At 46.9% G+C, this 23,248-nt stretch overlaps 2 protein-coding genes across 2 annotated transcripts; one reads left to right on the top strand and one right to left on the bottom strand.

Moving 5' to 3' along the window:
* Positions 1-2,234: 2,234 nt before the first annotated feature.
* On the top strand, positions 2,235-5,019 carry LOC118792986 (beta-crystallin B1-like). The gene is made up of 5 exons (XM_036550901.1): positions 2,235-2,330; positions 3,220-3,338; positions 4,020-4,152; positions 4,282-4,424; positions 4,848-5,019. Exons 1-5 carry the CDS (start codon positions 2,235-2,237, stop codon positions 5,017-5,019), a joined length of 663 nt encoding a protein of 220 aa, XP_036406794.1.
* An 11,991-nt stretch (positions 5,020-17,010) lies between these two features.
* Positions 17,011-20,087, bottom strand: LOC118793555 (zinc finger protein 774-like). Its single transcript, XM_036551779.1, has 2 exons — positions 19,464-20,087; positions 17,011-19,142 (listed from the first exon to the last, which is right to left on the bottom strand). Exons 1-2 carry the CDS (start codon positions 20,011-20,013, stop codon positions 17,011-17,013), a joined length of 2,682 nt encoding a protein of 893 aa, XP_036407672.1. The 5' UTR covers positions 20,014-20,087.
* Between the last annotated feature and the right edge of the window lie 3,161 nt (positions 20,088-23,248).

Below are 23,248 nucleotides of genomic sequence, written 5' to 3'. Positions count from 1 at the left end.
ATAGGCTCTGCTTTAAGCGCACCAACCAAATTCCTGAAGAGGATTTTTATAAATTACTGTTTCAAACAGCTAACCCACCGCTCAACACTGTGTATGTCTATGTTTGTGCAGCGGTATTGAATATTTCTTGGTGATTGAGACAGTTAACCACAAGACTCAATCTGTGTCTTTTAAAACATTCAGAGGCAATCAAAAGTGGTGCTACAATCTAGTGCTCTTAGATTACATTTGTCAATTTATGATATACAGTCTTGTGCCATTGTAGCTCCCTGGCCCTCATGAAGAATACCATGTCCTGCACCGAGTAGTTATCACCCCGTCCCTTAATACTTACTTTATTAAATGTATGCATTATAAAAAAATAATTAAATGTAAATCTGTAATGATGGTTGTCAACAGCAGGGAGATAATGCTACAGAATTACCTGTTAAAATGTTAATTGTGAAAAGTTTCCATAAACTGAGATCAATGAGTGCAAACTGGATTTATTAGACCTAAATAAGATGAAGCCACAAGATTTCATGTCTGTTTATCCTGGTGATAAACAAGAGGTGGATAGAAAATCTCACTTCATCCACTACTTGAGAGCAGTCCCTCATCAATTTATTGAACAGAGCATTTCATGGATGATATTTAATGTTTTATAGCTCCTAAACTCATGACTGTTTTCACATGATTTTTTTCTGGTACCTTTATTGAGTACTGACACAGTGAGAGAGTTAATGTGATCAGGTATCTAGGGCTACAGTTTCAAGAACAGGTGTTGCTCTCAAGATTCCAGCCATGAACACAGTCCACACAGTGAATTACAGCAATGAAATGTTCATCAAACAAATTCTCAAGAAGAGGCACTACATGCACTCCCAATGTTTAGCAACAGGAACAAACTGAGATATATAATGAACAGAGAAGGGATGAGAGACAACTGAGGTACTGTTTTATTTTTGTTACAAGTCATTGCATTTGACAGAGTTCTCTCTCTCGTCTTACATTATTACGGTGTGTCTAAATTTTGCCCATACTGAGTATAGCTCTTCATAGTTCTTCATACACTTCCACATCATATATTCTCCAAAGTGTTTAATACAGCAAGATTATCACGGGAGAAGTTTAACTCCAGTGCCTCTACTGCTCCTACACACAGTACCACAACCACACTCGGGTACACAAAAGAAGCATAAAGACAGAAATCACCTAGAGCTATTTGTCCTTGCTTCTATGCCTATTACATTTATCCCGCGTACGCTCTGCGTTTTACAATGCCACACGTTCAAGACATGTCGTCCGTCTACTTTTATACTAAACATGTGGAGTATCAGCTGGCTGGTAATGATGTTTTTTTTTTCCTATTGGACCCTGTTATGACCCCCTCACACACACACACACTCTCTCTCTCTCTCTGGCATTGATGATGGGGGGATTTCCATTCTTTGGCTCCTGTGTGGTCAGCAGGTTTGTTTCTCTCCCGCTAATCCCCGCGTGGAGTGCGCCAGGGTATAAAAGGACAGGATGCGAAGTGAGCAGTGCACACTCACAGAGAGACAGAGCAATCACTCCTACACACAGAGAGGTAAGAGAAGACGAGGAGGAGGAGGAGGAGGAGGCAAAGGACAGCGAAAAAAGCGCAGCAAAGTACCAAACAATAGCCGATAGTTTTATGTGGGCGAGTGACTGAGAAAGGAGGCACACAGGCAACGCAACTGGAGTGAATTCGACTTAAAATTCTTCTGCAGCACACTCACCGTGTGCTGAGAGAAATCGGTGACGCATTCGGTCATCGCCGATTTAACAATCAACACTTACCAGTGATTGACGCATGATGTCTATTCCAAAAGACAGTGCCAAAAAAACATCAGCGTGCAAATATACTCAAGAGCGCGTCACGCCGCGACGCACCTAGATATAGTGTAGTGGTCTTTACTCATACGCTCATGTGAGGGCATGCTCCCGTGCCGCCTGTGTGCGCTGTCACATAAGTGATGGACCTCAGTGTTCTGTTTTCTCACAAACCCTTCTTCCCTTTCCTTTCAACCCTCCATCTCCTCTCACCCCCTGCCATGTCCTACCCTCCTCATCCTCCCCCTTCTCTTCCTCCTCTCTACCTAAGCCCCTCTTTCCCTCTTTCTCTTTCACCAGCAATGCTACAAAACCCCAGCCTGTGTCTGTGTTTCCTTCTGGCACCGCAGTACCTGCTCATCTGTCACTTCTCTCTTTTTTTTCTCCTCCCAGTCATCATGTCTTCCAGTGGAGAAAAGTCCTCTAAGGCCCCTTCCCAGACCGATGGGAAGACCACTCAGAAGAAGTCTGAGATGGGCATGATGGCTTACAAGGTAAAACACGCCGGTTCGATCCTGTAGGAAAGACAGAAACAACAGCGTCACCTGGGAAGTTGGAATATAGACTTAACGGCCATCTGTGCCATACACAGCATGTTCAATATGTATATGACAACGTATGCATGCTTTAGAATGTTTACTGCTTTTGGAACAAAACGGTATGGGTGAGAATTTGGTTTGGGATAGCTGAACCTAGAATCGGTCTGTAGGGGGGTCCTATCTCCACAGATCTGCTAAAGATGAGTTTATAATCTTGTAATAAGAATAGGCTTATTTGTCCAGAATGCAGGAGGTCGGGCTCTCTGCTAATTACAGTTGCCAAAATACATCACAGCAGCAATAAACTTAAATTTTCCTTGAACATTTCTCATCCATCCACTGGCCAGACTTTACAATGATTCTCTGTATTGGTTTGCAGAGGATGAATACAAAATGACATGGTTACTGGCTCCTGAAAACTATTGCTATAAAGCGATACAGAGCACTTTGAGGTGCTGTAGAACTGATTTCTGATGCCTGTGTTGCAAAGATTGTAATTTTGGATCAAGTTACCCAACATCAAGTTGGCAAAAATATATTTCTGTGGATTAAGCTGTGTATATGTAAAACATACGGATCAATTATTCAACAACTGCAAAACACCTTTAATTTCAGTGGCAGAGAAAACAGGATTTTGCACCATGCAGTTTGTAAAACAAAAAAACGACAAACCTAGTCAGCGGCTGATATATTTTACCAAACACCACATGGCTGTCAAGAGACAAGCAGGGGAGTGATCGCTGACTTTGAGATACAACTTATGGCACCCCAAAGTGTGACAACCGTGCAGCCTGCACACGTAGGGTGCTGCTCTGTATGACACTGCCTCCCTCTCCGTCTCCAGATGTGCGTGTTCGACCAGGAGAACTTCCAGGGCAGGTGTATAGAGATCAGCGCGGAGTGCATGAACGTGTGTGACATGGGCATGGACAAGGTGCGCTCTCTGCGTGTGGACTGCGGCCCGTGAGTCTCTCCTCCGCCTCGCACCCTCACACCCTCGCACCCTCGCACCCTCGCACCCTCGCACCCTCACACCCTCACACGCTCACACCCAAACCTCCTGTCACACCGCGGAACACCTCCACTCCAGCCACACCCTGTCCTTTCAGTGTAACGGACATACACATACAATATACAAAAGCCTTTCTCTGTCACTATCAAATACGTACAGGACTTTGATCTGATTTACTTTGTAGTCAAGTCGTCAAAACTTGACATGCCGTGATTTTAACTGTGAATATCTTCGCAAATTTTCCCATTTAATGATTATTTTTAGCATTTATTTCTCTGGCAGGAGGATGTGCTTCACATTTAGTCACTTTTAATTAGAAAATTCAGTACATATTGCAAATAAAATAAGTGTAGAGCAATTTGTTGCAGACAACTACTGTACCTATGAGGCTAATCTAAGAGCAAAAACTCCAATGTAAATCACAGTAGAGGGGTCAATGTGTGGATCAGTTTGATAGACTTTGATGGTGGTGGAGTCCTGGTGATGATAAGTAGTCAGTGCCTGTGGAAATCCACCTTGATCTCTCAGTGCAGTGTTATTTTGTACTATAGGGACTCTTGGCATCTTGGCAATGCTGGTTCAGTGTAGGTTAATGTCTCCTCTCTCTCAATCTCTCTCTCTCTGTGCCCTAGTTTTGTGGGTTTTGAGCAGATGAACTTCTGTGGTGAGATGTACATCCTGGAGAAGGGAGAGTACCCCCGCTGGGACTCCTGGAGCAACTGCAACAGGAACGACTACCTCTTGTCCTTCAGGCCCGTCAGAATGGTACTGCCTCCTCAGTCTTTCCATCCCTCACCAGACGGCTGTACACCATCATCTTTACTTTCACCCAATCGTGTTGTTGTCTCTGCCTCCTGCTCACCCTGCTTCTGCCTCTCCTCTGCCTCTCCCCAGGACCCCGAGAAGCACAAGATCTGCCTGTATGAGGTTGGAGAGTTCAAGGGCCGTAAGATGGAGATCATGGACGACGACGTGCCCAGCCTGTTCTCCTACGGCTTCACCGACAGAGTGGGCAGCATTATCGTGAGCTGCGGAACGTGAGTATCGCCATGGCAGCACAACGCAATAGGACAGACAGTACTCCTCAGGGTGGAAAGAAGCTCTCAAACACCCGCGCACATGCGCACTGACGAACTGAAATATTACAGGCTACTATGAGCACAGACCAGTCCCTGATGACTTGTGTGAAAATTGCGAAGATGGATAAATGTAATTAATATGTCCTCTTCCAATATCCCAACGAGCTTTATGTCCTGCAATTTAAAAAAGAAAACTCTCACTGCTTATTTTTACGTTAAAAAAGACTGTTCATACCCTGCCTACTATTTTCAATTTTTGGATATTTAAATATCAAATTATGCATTTCGGATGTATGCTTGAATACACACTGGACTGTCTGTATGTGCGCTGTGGCTTGCTCCTCTTCTGTATGAACCACCAACTTACCCTCCTCTCTCCAGGTGGGTGGGGTACCAGTATACCGGTTACCGTGGCAGCCAGTACCTGCTGGAGAAGGGCGAGTACAGGCACTTCAACGAGTATGGCGCTCGCCACCCCATGATCCAGTCCATGAGGCGCATCCGTGACATGCAGTGGCACCCACACGGCTGCTACACCATGGCCACCAAGTGAGAGATAAAGAAGGCTAGGAAGAGAGAGAGGGAGGGAGAGGGAGAGGGAAGGAGCAAGAGGGAGAGGAGGAGAGTTGTCTGAGACTATGTAACACCTGGGTGGGAGCGCACCCACCCGATTAAGGCAGAGGGGAACGTGGAGGCTGGTAGGACGAAGCTCGCTGCTCTGTTTCGGGGCTGAGGGTTTTGGCAACAACAGGAAAGCCCAGCGCTGAACCTCTGTCATTGATCAAACGACTGCGTCGATGTCAAACAGTCTCACTTCGCACACGCCTTGTGGGGGGTCTGCATCTCTCTGTGAAGACGGGAACATCTTTAGAGATTTTAACAGGGATATTAATAAGTGACTCAGGTACATCTATGTAGAAACATCACTGAGATCACAGATCATCCCTCGATCCCTCTTTCTCTCTCTAAACTCTACTCTTTCTTCTCCTACATTCCCTATCTTCGCTTTTTTTTCTCTCCGTTCTTTTTTTCCGTTAACGATAGTTATCCCTGCTCTCAAATGCAGGAACAGTAAAAAAGAACGGGAGAAATACCTAGTTGTTTCACTGATGACTCTCAGGTCAGGATCTGGTGTAGTCTGATGTACCTCCACTTCCTCCTGTTAAACCCTGTATAAATCACTTCATTCAGGCTGTACAGATTCCTGGCCACTTTTCAATAAAATGAAACATTGACCTAATGTTCTGTGTCTGGAGAGTTGTTTGAATATTTCAACTGCCAATATTTAAATATCTGGCTTCACAAGCAATGGTTTTCCTCTTTAAATCTTACTAGTTCATTATCTCACAAAACAACAATGACACGAGGGAGGGAATCTTAAATTCACCTCAAAAATCTCTGTCATTAGTAGTTCAACTTCCTCTTCAAAACCTTGTTGCCTTCATTCCAGGAATTGGCAACAGAACAGAATAAATGTAGTTTTTACTCCGGAACATCAAATTTAAGCAGCCAAAGGGTGGCAGATGAAGAGGTGACAAATATTGTCCTCTCCCCTGTGAAAATCAATGCAAGATATATCTGGGAGATGCACTGATTGGTGACTGAGAACAAATGGGTCATGAGCCCTTTACAAATCAAAATGTGATGCGTGCGTACATTAATTAACATGTCATACCTTGTTTTTGTGCCAAGATTAAAGAGTAATTCCAACTGCATTCTAATTTGTATCACATAATCCCATCAGCCAAATCATATCGAGATCAACAAATAAGTAAAAAATAACAGTGTACAGATTGATCTAATTTTTTTAACCGTCTATGGTCCTACAAGCTCTACGGTTAAATACATAGAACAGCTGATATAACAAGGCGGGCAATATTAGCAAATGTAGAGGAACCGTATGATGGCCATTGGGTTGTGTTCAGATGGAACACAACGTAAAGGTATAACTAGTTTGTAGGGGGGAATTAATTCTTTGCAACACCACAGCTCAGCAGCATCACAACTATAAAAACATGGACAACTAGTTACATTAAACACCGCCGCTTATAATGCGATTTCAGTGAACATTTTTTCCCCCCACTCAGATGGATATTTTTTATCATGGGTACGATTGTTATAGGCAACGTTCTTAAACAGATTTCTAGCTAGCTATATAGGGTACCTGCAAGCAGCTGATCAGCAATCTAGTTGAGCTCACTACAGTAGTCGTAACAAAGTAAGTTTGCGAATACCACCTAACTTTTGCTACACGGATATTTTGTTAGAGTCACCCAAGGAAGTCTGTGAATCGTAAGTCAGACTGACCTGCTGTCTACTTGTCCACGACCCCCAGTTAGTTTCCTGGTAAGACAATTTCACTAAACGTTTAAGGGCGTGTTCATTCGGAATGAAGGTGGCTAGCAAGCACTGTGTCCCGTGTCGCTTTCGTTCAGGCTGGCGTGAGAGTGAACTTTACACCTCTAACTAATTTGACTACATTTCTTTAGTTAGCACTAGCTAGCTAATGACTAGAAAGCAAGCCACCTCGTGCTGTTTATGGAGTTAATTACTCTGTTGGCGTCCATTGAACGCATTTCACTAACAAAGAATATATAGCTAAGATATTGACGTATTTGGCGATAAAACTTTCTTTTTTGCTGCAATCTTAGCTAGTATAGGACGCGGAATTATAGCACGGGTTGCTAACTAGTTTGGTAGTCAACTGAAATACATCAAACGACACATGCAATTCCTTTGTGAAACTGCGCAAAACAAATCTTAAGATACCTAACGCACACTAAATTACAGCTCTCTTTGAAAGGGCGTTAATGGCTGTACTGAACAGAACTGAAACAAACGAGAGACAAATTCCGTCCCATTAAAGTGACCTAACACATCTGACACCAAATATGGATGTCCCGCTTTCCACACGCATGTCCAGTGAGTTCACAGAAACGTCATTTAAATTAATTAAAAAAGAGAGTGAAGAATCCACTGAAGCTATAAAGTCTGGTCCAGGTGTCCACATGATTATTAAAGAGGAAGACACAGAGAAGGCCGTCACACAAGCAACGCATTATGAACCTGTTAAAGAGGAGAGTGAAGGGTTTCCTCCTCTTGAACAAGTCAAAGAAGAACTGCATTTTGATCATAAAGAGGAGTTTGTCAAAAACGAGGACAGTAAGCCAGATTCATCATATGAACACAACCCATTTAAGTCAGAGGACATAGTGTTGGAGTCATCCTTTGACAATAAACCATTTAAATCAGAAGATACTGTGCCACAGTCATCATTTGACCATAAACCATCTGAATCAAAGGTGTCACGTTTTGTGGCATGTGTGAAATTGGAGTCACATCTGATTAAGAAATGGTTTGCTCAAGACAGTTCAGAAGGCTGTGTGGCTTCTGCTGAAAACCATCAGCAAACTCCGGGACAGCTGACCCTTGAACTGAAGAATGTAGACGGTTTGACGCAAAATCCAATGTGTAGTCCACCGAGGGGGAGTCCTGTTCACCCCAAAAAGGTGGCCTGCTCTTTCCCTCAAAAAGAAGCTGAAGCCCACAGCAGAGAGGGGAGACGGGGCATAAGGAGATGGTCTAGAAAATGTGAAACGGTCTCTAATCAGCAGCGCTCCAGTAATCGGGGGGGCAGTAGTGGTCACTCCAGGAACGGAGGCTCACTAACTCACCGCTTTGAACTGAGGTCCCGCCGCAGATCCAAGCCAGCCAACCCATCTTCTCCGCTCGGATCTGACTCGGAGAGCGATGAGGGGGGGGGTCTGACATGGGCGCCACACTCCCAGCACCCGACCCCCCACTACGCCCGGACCAGAGACAAGAGAAGCTCCCAGCCGCAGGACGTGGGTGACACCGGTCAAAAAAAGAAGGCCCCACGTGACGGACTGAAACGAGCACCAGTATCCCGGCCGTCGGGCGAACCGCACGACCGGGCCCGATCAGGACCGGGGGACCAGCCGCCTGGCCGGCGCCAGAGGGCCCGCCCCTTCCTGTGCTCGCTGTGCCACAAGGCGTTTCTGACCAGCAGGGACCTGCGTCGCCACGCCCGCATCCACAGCGGGGAGAAGCCATACCCCTGCGCCCACTGCGGCCGCTGCTTCAACGACATGGGGAACATGCGAAAGCACATGCTGGTGCACTCGGGCAAGAAGCCGCACGTCTGCACCCAGTGCAGGAGGGCCTTCAGCGAGAAGGGGAACCTGAGGCGGCACCAGAAGATCCACGAGAGGGCGAGAGAGGGAGAGACGGAGAAGGAGAGGTTCAGGTGCGAGGTGTGCCCGAAGAGTTACGAAGAGAAGGGCAGCCTGGTTCGGCATCAGAGGTTCTGGAAGGACAGAGGGGGCTGCCTGAAGGGTAGAAAAGTAAAGCAAAACATTCGGGAACCCCAAAAGGCAGCAGACTGTGATGGTCAGGGAAACTGATCTGTGCTATTAAAGGATGAGCATAGCTCAGTGAGTTCTCGTGAAAAATATGTCACAACTCAAAATGAATATATGAGGCCTGTACATTCACCGGTGCATTACAAAGTTTTAATGCCTAAAAATGCATGGTGTACTCCTGTGCAAGTCAGCATCGGTGTACGCTTGTGCCATTTTGTGTAGTGCAAAATCACTGTCACAGGCCTCCTTTACTCAGATAAATGTCTGTTGCAAATCACAGGAAGCTGATTGGATTAGCGAGAATGAGAAGCAAAGCAAGGTAGAGACAGGAAATGGAGACTGTCTCATTTTTGTTTTAGTAGTAATGTATATTCATCACAGGTTTAAATATTTGTCAGGTTTAAAATGTTTTATCTGTGTATCCTGTACATGGGTAGTGTCAGTCACTTGTGTCACTGTATTTGGGGAACATTTTTTAACTCTGATTACGTGCATAACAAAATGAGTCAGATCATGGTAAAAGGTAAATTCTTTGTAAAAGGTTGTTTTCCAGGGCACGTTTTAGTTCTTTGTGGAAAAGATTATTGTAGAATGTTTCATATGAAAAATTTCCGTGCTTAATTTGGAATAAAGATCATGCGCTGCTGACTCTCTGAGTTTGGAAATTTGTGACAAGTTACACATGCATCTTTTTAACACTGAAACATTCATTTGACTCCCAGTGAGTTTTTACTGTTATGATGTCAGTCATCTTGTCACTTTTATTAATACATGGTTTTACTTATTTTCCAGACACCCTAATGCATGGCAGGTTTGCAAAACAGATTTTATTTTGTATACAAATCCATTAAAATGCAGTAAAGTATAATGCTTTTTATTTTTGCCATGTCTGCAATACCGCAGTGATTAGATGCTCTGCTCTGGAAGATATCCTTTTGTCTTGCTCCTGGCATCTACTGTAACATATTAGGTTGCTTGTGTGTACTTCATCTTGCTGCCAGAGGTACACTGTGCATAAGTAGCATTTTGAAAAATCTGACAGCGGATCCTGATAAATACACATAGATATAAGAAAGTGAGACACACCTCATAGGTTTAAAGCAAATTCTGTGGTCCTCTCTAACATCATTAAATCTCCATTGACTTGTTAAATGTTTACATAGAAATGTACTTTATAGTAAAAAAGACCAACAAACCATCTGTACAGTATATGCTCTGTACAGTATATACATTGTGTGTGTTTGTTATCATAAGTAGGGGTTGGGAGCCCATGTCCTTGGGGGCTGCAGGGGTTTTGTTGAGCCTTGGCACGATGTTTAAATCAGCCATAGAGGAGCTATCCATTGTTCTAGGTATAAGTCATACTCACTGCATTACAGTCCAGGCAGGTATTAGTGACTTTTCCCCCTCAGCGCTGCTCAGTTAGCCTGGGTGTTGAGGCTGACTGTGAATCGGCGGACCCGGTATCCCTGCAGGAACGCGCTCCCTGAGCCTGCAGGGCAACAGGTGCTGGGGAGCTGTGTGGGTGGGCTCCCTGGCTCCCTAGCGCTTAGCCCTGGCCTTCCCTCCAAACGCCACAGCAAGCTGAGCCCCCGCTACAGCGCCCATGGCTGCCCCAGCTGCTGCTGCCCCCAACGCTCCCCTCAGTGCTCCAGCGATCGCCACCAGGGCTGCCCCCACCCCTGCCCCTATCGCCATGGCCACGGGCCTCAGGCACTGCCTCAGCTTGAACAGGTCTCCCTCCGCCTCGCCCTTGCAGCATTTCCTGTCCTCCTCTTCCCTTTCCTCCTGCTCCTTCTTCCCTGTCACCTCCTCCTCCCGCTCTGACCTCCCCATCTCCTCCTCCTCGTGCTTCTTCCTCACTCTCAAATCTTCCTTCCACTCCGTCCCTGCCATCTCCTCCCGCTCTGTCCTCACCATCACCACCTCTTCCCACTCTGTCCTCCCTGTTACCACCTCCTCTTCTTGCTCCTTCTTCCCTGTCACCTCCTCCTGTTCTCTCCTTCCCATCACCTCCTCCTCCCATTCTGTCCCCCTCTTTACCACTTCCTCCTGTTGCTCCTTCCTCACTCTCAAATCTTCCTCCCACTCCTTCTTTGCTGTCACCACCTCCTCCTGTTTCTTCACCCCCATCACCTCCTCCACCCGCTCTCTCCTCCTCTCAACCTCCTTCTGCTCTCCCTCCCTCATCACCTCCTCCTCTTGTTCTTTCTTACCCATCACCTTCTCCTCCCAGTCTCTCCTTTCCTTTACCTTCTCCTGCTCTCCCTCCCTCATCACCTCCTCCTCTTCTTCTTCCTTCCCCATCACCTCCTCCTCCCAGTCTCTTCTCCCTGTCCCCTGTCTCTCCTGCTCCTCTGCCAGCCATCCGCCCACCTCCATCCCATCCTGCACCTCCCTGCCTAGCTCTTCTGCCTCCGTCAGCGTCTGTGTCCGTTTCTCCAGCTTCTCCTCTGCTCTCTCCCCAGGTTCCTCCTCTCCCTCCCTGAGAGTCTCCTCTGTCTCTGTAGGTGTCTCTGATTTCTCCTGCGTGATTTTAGCTACTGTCTCCTCAAACACCTCCCCCGTGTCACAGCCTTTACAGTTCCCCGCCTCCTTTTCCTCCAGCAGCTCCGTGACTTGGCTGTCATTGCCTGCGTCGTTGTCCTTAAGAGCGTCACATTCCGAAGCAGGCCGCTGGAGGTCCCCTTGCTGCGTTCGCTCAACCTGCCTGATGCTCCTGCGCTTCCGTTTGCCGCTGTGCATTAAAAGGACCATGGTTCGCTCTGAAGCCTCCTCCCCAGAGATCTCCCAGACCCCCAGGATTTTCCTCCACTCCTCCACCGGGTGCCCTGTCGGCACCGCCAGGAGGACGGCTGGGGATAGGGGGGCAGACAGTTTCACGCAAAAGCCCATGTCCTGTCCTCTCTGCCCCTGGGGGAGTCCAGCCCGGTACCAGGTAGACGTATCCACCACCGCCACCTGTCTTATTCTCCCACTCTTCCGGGTCACAGGGAAGCTGGCTTCAAAGCAGTGCTCCTCTCTGTTCGGGATGGTGTTTCTGGGTGCAGTTTCACCTGTCCCAGCGCTCCCCACCAGGGCCAGACTCAGCTCCGAGTTGCCTGCACCAGGGATGACCCCTCTTTGACCTTTCTCTGGAACTGCACCCCAACTCACTGCGAACAACATGAAAAACACTTTTTGCGCATCAAGGTTAATGGACAAATAGACCCCTGCTTGTTAAGCCACTAACACTAATATTTACCCTACTACAAATGTATTTTGCATTGATGGGCACGAATACAATTTAACAGTGTATTAAGGGAGCATTCCGTTTATGAAAATAAATTATAGTTACATTTAAGTAATTGGTTACAATTACTGTACATGTAGTAAGCGTTTGAATATGCATGTCCTACGATACTAGGACAATTAAGTAATATAAAATATTCAGCAATATTGCATTACTGTCATTTCATAGTGACTGTCACCACATTTCTTTCATTGTTATTCAAAGATTTCATACTCCGTGAAACATGTTCTTTGGTGTGCGCATTAGATCAGACTCACTGGAGTGAGTGTCCTTTCTTCTTGCTTTTACAGGTGGCCGACATTCTTCTGTTTTTTTCTGCAGTGCCTCTTTCATTGTCTTCTTCATCTCCTCCCTCAGCTCGCACTCCCTTTTCCTCCACTGCTCCTCAAAGCTGAGTCTGAGCTCCTGCTCCCGCTCCTTCACCTCCTGCTCGTGCCTCCGCCTCATGTCCTCCATCTCCTTCCCCATCTCCCGCAGCGTTCGCCTGAGGCTCTCCTCCCTCCCGCTGCTGCTGCCCTCCGCCTGGCTCTCCCTCGCTGGGAACGGCTCCGGCTTGAAGTGCCAGCCGTCGTTGGCCACCACCATCCTGTCGATCTTCTCCAGCAGCTCGGCGACCTGCCTCCCGTCGGCCGCTCTCCTGTTGGAGAGGGCGTGGCAGCGGCCCCCGCACGCCTCCACCAGCCTCTGGAGGTCCCGCCCCCTCCTCTCCACGTGCTGCCGGAGGGAGGCCTCGCCCAGCTTCTCTGCCCTGGTAAACAGCACGACGGTATGCCTCCAGACGCCCCCTCCGAAAAGCTCCAGCCGGGCCTCCGCGGCCCGCCGGTGTGCCTCCGTGAAGAGGCTCCACGCCGCCGGGATCACCAGGAGGAAGGCGTGGGGCCCGGAGGGGCAGACGGACACGCTGCGCAGGAGCTCCCGTCTCAGGACCTCCGAGGTCTCCGGCGCGGAGCCGCTCCAGCCCGGGGTGTCCACCACGCTGACCTCCCGCCCGTCCACCTCCCCCTTCCTCCTCACACACTCCTCCGTCCCGCCGCCGCACGCGAAGGCCTCTCGGCCCAGGATGGTGTTCCCAGCCGAGCTCTTCCCTGCCCCTCTCTCCCCGAGCAGGACAATCCGCAGCTGAGACAAGTGGTAAGCATCAGTGCTGCTGGACTGCTTCTTTCCTGCAGATGGAAAAATGATGGAAAAAAAAGATTTTTAAAAGGGTGCAAAAGAGTACTCTACTGTATTACATATACATATACATACTTTTTTTTTAGTCTAACGTGGTATAATTTTTGCATGTGGAAGATGTGGATAGAAAAAGCTTCCATAGAAAAATGAGTCCTCTCTGCATATAAAAATACCACTGTGACTTTAAGGAAATTCAGTTTTGCTTCATGACAAGTACGCCCAGAGTTTCCACCAGAGGACTTCCAGCACAAGAGTCCCAACAGAAGAGGACAGTACAGGAAAGGAACTGAGGAATTGAACAATTGCAATTTGAGGAGAAGAGAGTAACTCACTGATGAGAAAGGGTGATATTCTGCCCGGTTCCTTCTCCACAAGTCCCCTCTTCCGCCCAAACATGACGCATTTGCTTTGAAGAACTTAAGAACTTTGCAGAACTGGAGAGTCTTTCTCAGGTCCCACTCCTCTTCAGCTCATTGCTTCCTTCTCTGGTCCAGCTTCACTTCCTGTCTTTGTCTGTGAGACAGGAAGTGGACCCCATTAGCACTGGCCAGGCCAGCTCATGAGGAACGCACTCTGAAGTCATTGTTTATGCACTTACACGTTAATGTTTCCTTTCTGCTTCAGTACACTTGCAAACTCCCCTGAAAAAAAATATCTGGACTGCAGATCTGACAACCGAGAACTTTCCACTGGATTCAGGAACTGAGGAGGAGGAGATATGTGAATACCTGCAAACACTCACGGAGACTGAAATATCACGTTTGCAGATCCAGGGAACAGGTGTAGGGCAAAGTCCAGCACCCCTCTCGCTCTCCTGTGGGAGGGGGTGTATCAGTGGCCACAGTTCATGGGTCAGCAGTCATTTTCCAACCTCCCATCCCACAAATACGTAATGGGAAAAACAATGTTACGCCCATTAGAGGAAATCCATGAAAGTGAGAGTAAAATTAGAAACTTCCTTGTTTTGTCTCTGATAGATGACTGTTGGTAAACACATAACAAACAACGTATCATGCTATGGTTTGTCCTGCAAAGAAGTACAATGATATTGAGTCCATGTAACAAGTGAGAAGGATCATGGTGTGGGTTGGCATTACACATTTAGCATTTGCTCTGAAGTGATCAATATTATTTATGGAAATAACCTGAAATGCATCAAGTATGTGTTAATTCCTCAGTCAATATACAACTTTAAAAAATTCAGGTGAAGACAGAACACACAACCTTCTGAAATGAAATGAATTTTATGGAGCCCTAGCACATTCTCCATTTAACAAATCAAGGTCACAGCTTTTACCTGGCAACCTCTGAACCTGCAGCTCCGCCTGACCCAAGAGCTGAACGCTCCCGATGAATGAGCGCCTCGCCCTCACCTCTGCTCCTGCGCAAGTCATTAACTTCCCCTCCCTCCCCTCTCTCTGTGCGGTCCAAAGAGCCTTCTTTCACAACCCTCTCAGCCCCAAGGTCCTGCCGACTGCTCACACACTCTCTGCTCCCCGTACCGCACAGAGGATATTCTTATCCAGAGAGACTTACCTAGGTCACAGTTTTTACTTTTTATCTATTTATGCAGCTGGATATTTACTGAGACAATTCTGGGTTAGCTACTTTGTCTAAGGGTGCAATGGCAGTGCCCCAGCAGGGAATCGAATCAGCAACCTTTCGGTTACGAGCCCTGCTCCTTACCACTATGCTTCACTGCTACTGGCTGATGGCAGAAGAAAGACAAAACGCCAGACTGTTGAAAGTATACTGTGTAGCATAGTGTAGTGCAGTATAAAGTATACACTGTAGTGAGCTCTATAGAAACCTATTGAAAAGACATGGCAATCAGGGACACCAGGTCATTCCCACTTAATCCCAGTAATTTAGAAAAGACCCCCTCCCCGAGGCTGTAAATAATCATTAACTTCATGGGTGTGTAATCACACATGACGAAACTTCACTCCTCGGGACAAATGGCTTTTGAAATAGCAGAGCAAACTTTTGTAATGTGTTGGATATCACCCTTTTGCGTTAATTTTAGCACATGTAAAGCATGTTTGAGTGGATAAATGATACATAGTCCTTTCTTTACATATCCATCCCTCGATATAAAGGCTGAAGCAAGGTTACAGTCTGTTTCAGTTGTGATCAGAGGTAAAAATACAATGAAGTCTGTCTCCCATTTCAGGTCATCAGATGGTTTGTATACTCTAACAACTGGAATCTAAAATCTATATCTAAATCCAAAATTTACATTTTTTCATGTTAAAATATGACTGTATGCTACTCTTGTGTTTTTATACAAATAAAGACCATTTCCTTCAACAGATCAAATTAAGTGTGAGGCTAGTTAAAATAATTACTTCATTGTCAATTAACTTACACCTTTTGCAGGACAACTTTGTGATTTACTTCTAAAGCTAGATTTTAGATGGATTAATTTATGTACTGTACCTTATGCAAGGAGACAACAGTAAGAGGTAAACACTTTAAAATCAAGAGGGAATCTGTGATTTAATTTAAACCAATTAAATGAGACAATGTTACAATATTCCTCTGGAGCAACAACAATCCAGCCAAACATGGCAATATTTAAATGAATGCCTTAAACAGTCATCCAGTTTGCACCCACTTAAATGAAGTCAACACGTGCTCATTTGGGTGGGGGTGGGGGGAGGGTAATGTTTTAACTCACAACATTGCTCTACACCAGAAAGTGCAGGAAACCATGCACTCTGAGTTAACAGCCCGAACAAATGAGAAAGTCTTTGGAGGTTGGTCCGTCTCAGGGTGGTGGGCTGCGCCCCGTCTCGGGGTGGTGGGCTGCGCCCCGTCTCGGGGTGGCGGGCTGCGGCCCTTTTTGTGTCCGTGTTGGTCGCACAGCTGCACTTGGAAGTCTCCCTTCGACTTTTGGCCCAGGTGCACATGTTCTCCTACTGCATTGCATAGAGCCTCCTCCAGCCTGCTCTCACAGCGGGCCTCACCATGTTCTTTATTTACATTCATTCAGCAGCCCAGGTAGACACATGCATTCCAGGCTGTGTTGGGCCTTGTAGGAAGCGTGGTGATATGGAGGTTTCTAGGGTAAAATGGGCAGAAATGCAGGAGATACGATGGATAGCGTGAGCCTCATAGCGAGCCTCACTGGCCGGATATTCAGCTGATCTGTGTGGGTCAGTGTAGCGCCCGTACATGCAGACCAAAAACATGTTTTGGTATGCATTGGACTGCCATATTAACACCAGTTACTACATATGACAACTTTCTGCATAAACATGTCTCTCCAGTGACAGTTTACATAAAAAGCAAGCCACATGAACCACATGAAAATTTAGATGGAATCAGTCATTACTAAACAGCAGAAATTATATATAAAAAAAAAGAAGCAATGAATAAAAAGAAAGGAAAAAGGGGAAATTCCAAGTTGTAAACAGGCACTAAAAACCCAGATGAAATGTTGTCACTTGTGTCAAAACAGTCAATACTCAAACACCGCTTGCGCACCTGGCACCTGAACACATAAAAGTATTCCACTGTTATACTGCTAACCCAGGGAGCCGGGTTCTATTTCTACAGCAGAAATTCCTGTCTTAAAAATATCTGCCAGTTCAGAAACCGTGTCCTTGCCGTGCCCCAAACCGGGATCCAAACTTTCCTTTTTACCTGGCACCCAATGTGGGAGAACACTGCACTGGGAAAACCTTCCAACGGTCTACCCAGATGATGCCGACTTTGCCAATTTTGGAGATTTGGCTACGCTAGGAGCTACTGCCGTGGCTGCTTCCGCTTTGGCCACGGGGCTCGCCGAGCCTCTTGATGAGGACCTCGTAATGGCTTTGGCTGCAAGGCTTCCAGCAGGTCCGGGTTCAGCTGCCGCTTGTGAATTGGGTGGAGATGATGTCAGTGACTTCACTGAGGACCTTGTGTTGGTTTTTCCAGTTGTTGTCTGTGCACTGGGCAGAGACGATGGGGGCAGTTTAGCTGGGGATCTTGTTTTGGATTTTGCCCTGGCTCCGGCCTTTCCGGGGGTTTTTGCTGCAGGTGTTGTTGCCGCTTTGGGTGGAGACGATGCAGGTGATTTCACAGAGGACCTCGTGTTGGCTTTGGCTGCCATGTCTGTGGACGCTACCGCTAACGCAGCAGCCGGCGCGGTGGCACCGGTTGCCATGGGAACTCTCAGTGGCGCGGTCACAGCGGTGCGAGTCACAGGTGTTATAGGCACTTTGACTACGGTCGTCACAGGAGTCATAATGGCTGCGGACGACAAGACGGGAACAGAGACCCCCTGCCCCGCCAGCACAAAAACGATGGGCCCCATGACCTTCCCGCCCGGTTGCACCCCTTGTTGCAGCAGTCCCCCTCGCTGTACCCCTTGGTTCCCCAATCCCCCTTGCTCTGTCGCCACCTGCCGGGGCAGAATTTTGGGAAATTTGTGGAGACCCTCCAACAGCTTCTCCTCGGCTTCCACCAGCCCGTGATAGGAGCGCTTGTGGGCCTCCAGCAGGGGCAGGCTGTCGAAGCTCATCTGGCAGTGGCCGCACCTAAGTGGCTCTAGGGCCAGGTGCACCTTCCTCTTGTGATTGCGCATCTCGCGGGCCCGGATGAACCTGCGCTGGCACACGTCACAGGCGTAGGGCTTCTCGCCCGTGTGCGTGAGCCGGTGTGAGGTCAGGTGGTGCAGCCGCCGGAAGGTGCGGTCGCAGTCGGCGCAGGAGTACGGCCTCTCGCCGTTGTGCGCCCTGCGGTGCAGCTTCACCTCGTACTCGGTTTTGAAGCTCTTCCCGCAGTCCGGGCAGCCGTGGGTGCGCTGCAGGCCGTGTCGGATCTTGTGGGCCTTCAGCTCGTTGGCGGTGCGGAAGGACAGGGTGCACTGGTCGCAGGGGAAGGGCCGGGCGTCCGAGTGGGTGAGCCGGTGCCGCCGCAGGTGCTTGGCGCAGCGGAAGCTCTTGGGGCACTCGGGGCAGGCGTGGGGGCGCTCGCGCTGGTGGGTGATGCGGTGCACGCTCAGGGCACCTGCATGGCGGAAGCGCTTGTGGCACTGCGGGCACTCGTACGGCCTCTCCCCGGTGTGCGTCCGCTCGTGGCTGGCCACCTGGGCGGTGCTGGAGTAGGCCTTGCCGCAGTGCGAGCACATGCAGAGTTTGGGCGGGGGCGCGGAGGCGGGCCGCTTCTTCCCCTCGTGGGTGCGCATGTGGCTCTTCAGGCCGTCGGACCTGAAGAAGCGGCGCGGGCACTGGGGGCAGCCGTAGGGCTTCACGCCGCTGTGGAGCCGCCGGTGCTTCTTGACGGACTCCGGCCGGGTGAAGCGCTGGCCGCACACGTCGCAGGAGTACGGCCTTTCCCCGCTGTGGCTCCGCAGGTGCGACACCAGGCCCTTGCGGTGCTTGAAGCTGCGGCTGCAGTGCGGGCAGTCGTGGCTCGCCTCCGCCCCCTGCTGGCCGCCCCCGTCGCTGTGCTTCCTCATGTGCCTGCGCAGGATCCACTCCTTGCTGAAGCTCTTCCAGCATTGGCTGCAGCTGTGCAGCCCTGCGTCCGGCTGGACGGCCCCCAACTCCAGAGCTGGCTGGAGAGGCTCAGCGGCGCCCACAGGGTCCGTCCCGGACGGAGGAGGGTTCGGTTCCACCTCCTCGGCACCCCACGCTCCGGGATAAGCGCTGGAGACCTCCAGCACCACCTCCTCTCTCTCGTCCTGCTGCCCGCAAACGCGTGTGCTGTGGGGATGTTCCTCCATGGCAGTGGTTGCCACGGTGAGCTCGTAATCCAGAGACGGTTCTGCCTCAACGAAGCACGCAGCCTCCGGAACATGGCGAATCAACGCCGCTGCCTTACTCTGATCCAGCACCACTGTGACACAGAAGCACACAGGACAGCACAGAGATCAATTCAATGCTTTAGCTAAAAGCAGTTTAATAAAGCCCACAACAACATCAACAACAACAACAACCACACTTTCAAACGCTTTTTAAACGAACTGTGGTAAGTCCCCACCACCAAAACTCCAGCTAAGTTACCACTGCACCTACCACGGGACCAATAATTGTTTATTAAAATGTGGATGCAATGCTTCAGTTTATCACCAGTAGATTCGTTACGACGGTGAAAGTTATCTATATTAAATCGCAGATAGCCGAAATTATCGTGGCTTTTATCTATTCAACAGGTCACCTGCATCGCTGTCCATTCGTTCCATCGCTTCAAACACGACCGGGGATTCACCCGGCTGGTCCGGATGCGAGTCGAAGTTGGCTGTGTGCGCAACTTGCGCTTGTGTTTCCAAAAGCTGTAGCTGCTCAGCCAGTCGTCTGATTTCCGCTTCTTTGGCAGCAAGTTCGCTTTGAAACTGGACTACATTATCCTTTACCCAGGTGATTATCTCACTCATGGCCTGTTTTAGAAGACCGTCCATGCACGAGTTCAGCTGTGTTTGAAATTCCAACAGATACGCGCCCTCCATCCCCAAATCGGACTGATTTTCGTTGCTTTCGGAATCTCCATATGCGCCAGGTGTTTCGGACCGCTGCGTTTGTGTTTCCGAAATATGAACTCTCGCCGATCGACGTCTGTTCTCAGTTTCCTTGGAGACCACATCACTTTGATATTGAGCAAACTTGTCCTTTACCAGAGTACTTATCTCAGTCGTGGATGTTTTGAGAAGAGAATCCATACAGGAGTTTAGCCTTATTTGAAACGTCAAAATGTACGCGCTTTCTTCCATTTCCAATGTTTACAGCTACTTTACCAATTAGTTTTCATTTTAATTTTCAGCAACACTGCTCCAGACTCCTTCTATATGAGACTAGTCAATGTTTACGAATATGAAGCTGACAATCGTGTACCCCAATACAGAAATAACTTCCGGTGGACTTCGAGGAGAGCAAACTTCAAAATAAAAGTATTAAATTGGTCGTTGTAAAAAACATTTTACATAAATGAGCTCGTTATGAAAACATAAACTAAAGCCACAACTACATATTTTTTGTAAAATATTGTCACGTTGGATATACAGATTCATAATATATGGACGGCCCAGAACATCTGTGTTGGAATTTCCGGAAGTAATAGAACAGGATGTTACGCCTGGATCAAAGATAAACAAAGATACTGCAAGAGCTCACGGGGCCTCTCTGAATGTAGCTTCTCGTTTTCCGGTCGAATTCGTTCTTCATAGTGTAAACCGGAACTTACTATCTGCACCAGCAAGGGTGATAGAGCGCGACGTGTAAACACGACCCCTAACAGTCTCTGACATTTAAATATCTTTTCATTTTGCTCAGACCGTAGTGTTTGTTAAAGGCCATCGGTTTCCAGTGGACGTTTTGCAGATACATAGGTCAAACGAAATTATGGAAATATCGGTATATGTGCAATATGTACTTATGACATATCTAAATATTCCGGAAAATACATTTACAAATTGGTTGTGACACAAATATCACATCCCTCCATCTATTATAGGATAGTAGGGAATATAAATTGAACCAAAAGGAAACTTATGGGATTTATAAACTAAAAGCAACCAGGTTTTCAGGGTTGATTCAGGAACTGGATTTTACTCCTTTTCACTAAAATTTAGAAAAAAGAATAAACCCGTTTTTTTTATTTCGAACTTTAAACGGACCGATAATCAAATGAAGTATAATTTATAAGGAAACCTTAGAGAAAAAAAATTATATTCTATGTCAGATTCATATTATTCCCAACCATTTATTTTACATATCACGTCAGTGACAAGAGACGTAACAAATAGTTTCAATTTCCCTTTCTCCGAATAGCTTTGAATAAAAGCCCCACCCAGGGCTATATCACAAGAGCTCGCAGAGAATCAGTTCGCACTTCAACTGAGTGCAGTTCCGAGTCGGTCTGAGGAAAGATTTGTCTTCCTTGACAGGAAGGTAGAGCAGCGTCGGTCTTTGCCACAAGTAAGTTATTTGTGTGGATTTTGTGTGATATTACACGACTTGTTCGAACTATTACATTCTACAGACATATATTGCATGCATTTATATATTACATGCACATGTATGATAGATGATTGATGATTTAACCCTATCTACCTTCTATTAATTATATAAGACTGAGATCCCCTGGCAGAATAAAGGGACTAAAAACCATATTATTTATCATGTTAAAAACGATTCAAAATGCAAATTACAAAGTACAAATTGAAATAGTTTTTTTAAATTATGTTATTTCAGTAAATTCATTGTTGTTGAACATCTACAATTCTGATTAGACTCCAATTGATATCACATTCTGCCAACGGCATTTGGCATAGGGGTGAGGAAGAAAGATTAACTTTTTTGGAGGACAAAATGCTGCAGGTCCAATTACTGTCCTATTAGGCTGTAGGTACATGTCTGCTGTGTTTACTTTTGTTTCCATCAAAGAAGGAGAATGGAGTGCCCGGAGTGCAACCAGCCACGTGGGGAGAATGACCGATTCTGCAGTGAATGTGGCAGCAAACTTCGGTCTGTAAAGCCAGCGACAGGTGACTTTTTTTACTTTATTACAAATCTAACAGAAAGGCAGACTCTGCAGAGTCATATTCCAGATTGTAAAGGTTATCTTGGTATTTGTTGGGAGATGATGGGAGAGTCAATCTCAAGGTTCAAAGGTGACAAGCCTTTCAAAGCAGAAGTGTCATGAAGCAAAAGGTTCAGGCACTTGAACAAAGCATGTTCTTCACGTCACTGTGCATTTCCTTCCACACAGGTTTGCCATATCCATATCTTAACACTGGGATTTCTGGGTTTGGGGAGTGTCAAACCCTCCATTGTTCAGTTGCTCCATTGTTAAAAAGACATAGCATTTTAATTTTTTGCTTTGGAGAGTAGCCTGGACTGTGTTCAGCTTTTCAAAATGTTTTAGCTCCATAACCAAAGAGCACCTTGTACACCACCGCCTTGTCACAAGTACTTACTAAGCACTATTCTCTTTGTCTCAGTTCTCATATTAAGTAATCTTTTACAGCACGGTGGTAAACTTGCAGCAACACTCTTGTTATTCACTGTTTGACTGAGTGGAACTAGGGGGGTCAATTCTGTACAGTCTAACCACATTATTCTCCATGTTACAAAGGCTGGGATGGCATTTCAGAAAAGTGAAACAGACAATAATGTCCTGATGTAAATCTACTGAAATAAAGTAATTTAAAAATTTCCACCTGCCATCTTCAATTTTGATTTGACACATTGATCTCATATTATCTGCTGTAATGATTTCCATTACTGTGTTTCTCTGATTATTGTGTTTGGGTCACACTGTATTAGATCCTGAAAATGTGGGAGAGGGTAAATGCGTAGCCCTGACCACACAGTCTGGCAGGCCAACGGAAGGTGGTGATGAGCAAGTCCAGTCCAACACCGGACCTCAAAGAGATGGAGCTCAGGTAAGCCCATCCTCATGAAATTATAATGACATTGTCTGACAGGCTTTTCTGTAAATTTTGGTTCATTTCAGCCATCAGTAACCATCCACAATATAGAAAATCGACAAAACATAAAAAACTAATCTGTGGACAAAAGTATGCGTTGTATCATCGCTCTGTCTGCAAAGAAAGGATGACAGACATCAGGAGAGCTGAGGGAATAGTTTTCATCAAACAAACTCCATTCATTATTTGTGTAAAAGTGGGGATTTGCCTGATCCATTCCAGCACTTCATCAGAGATTATAATGAATTTACAAAATGGCTGCCATCCCTCCCTCTCAGGAGTATAGCCCCTGAATCACAACTATGGAAAGTTACATGAAATACAAAAATTTCCCAGATTCAATATAACATGAACATATATGCCAAATATCTCAAGCAGTTTAAAGTTTCAATAGGGTAAAGTTTGAATATGGTGAGAAAAGTTCACTGTTTTCCTTGTTGACATATTTTTTCATGGGTGTTCAGTTAATCATAAGAAAAAAATCTTTCTGATAGGAAACTGAGAATGACCTGAAATT

This window comes from Megalops cyprinoides, chromosome 18, assembly GCF_013368585.1.
Source record: "Megalops cyprinoides isolate fMegCyp1 chromosome 18, fMegCyp1.pri, whole genome shotgun sequence".
Lineage (NCBI taxonomy): Eukaryota > Metazoa > Chordata > Actinopteri > Elopiformes > Megalopidae > Megalops > Megalops cyprinoides.
This window is presented reverse-complemented; position numbering and strand designations above follow the sequence as displayed.

Coding starts and splice junctions, on each gene's coding strand:
- LOC118792986 (XM_036550901.1), top strand. CDS start 2,235: ATGTCTTCCAGTGGAGAAAAGTCCTCTAAGGCCCCTTCCCAGACCGAT. Junction 2,331..3,219: donor TGGGCATGATGGCTTACAAG/GTAAAACACGCC, acceptor CTCCGTCTCCAG/ATGTGCGTGTTCGACCAGGA. Junction 4,153..4,281: donor CCTTCAGGCCCGTCAGAATG/GTACTGCCTCCT, acceptor GCCTCTCCCCAG/GACCCCGAGAAGCACAAGAT.
- LOC118793555 (XM_036551779.1), bottom strand. CDS start 20,013: ATGGAAGAAAGCGCGTACATTTTGACGTTTCAAATAAGGCTAAACTCC. Junction 19,143..19,463: donor ACGAATGGACAGCGATGCAG/GTGACCTGTTGA, acceptor TCTGTGTCACAG/TGGTGCTGGATCAGAGTAAG.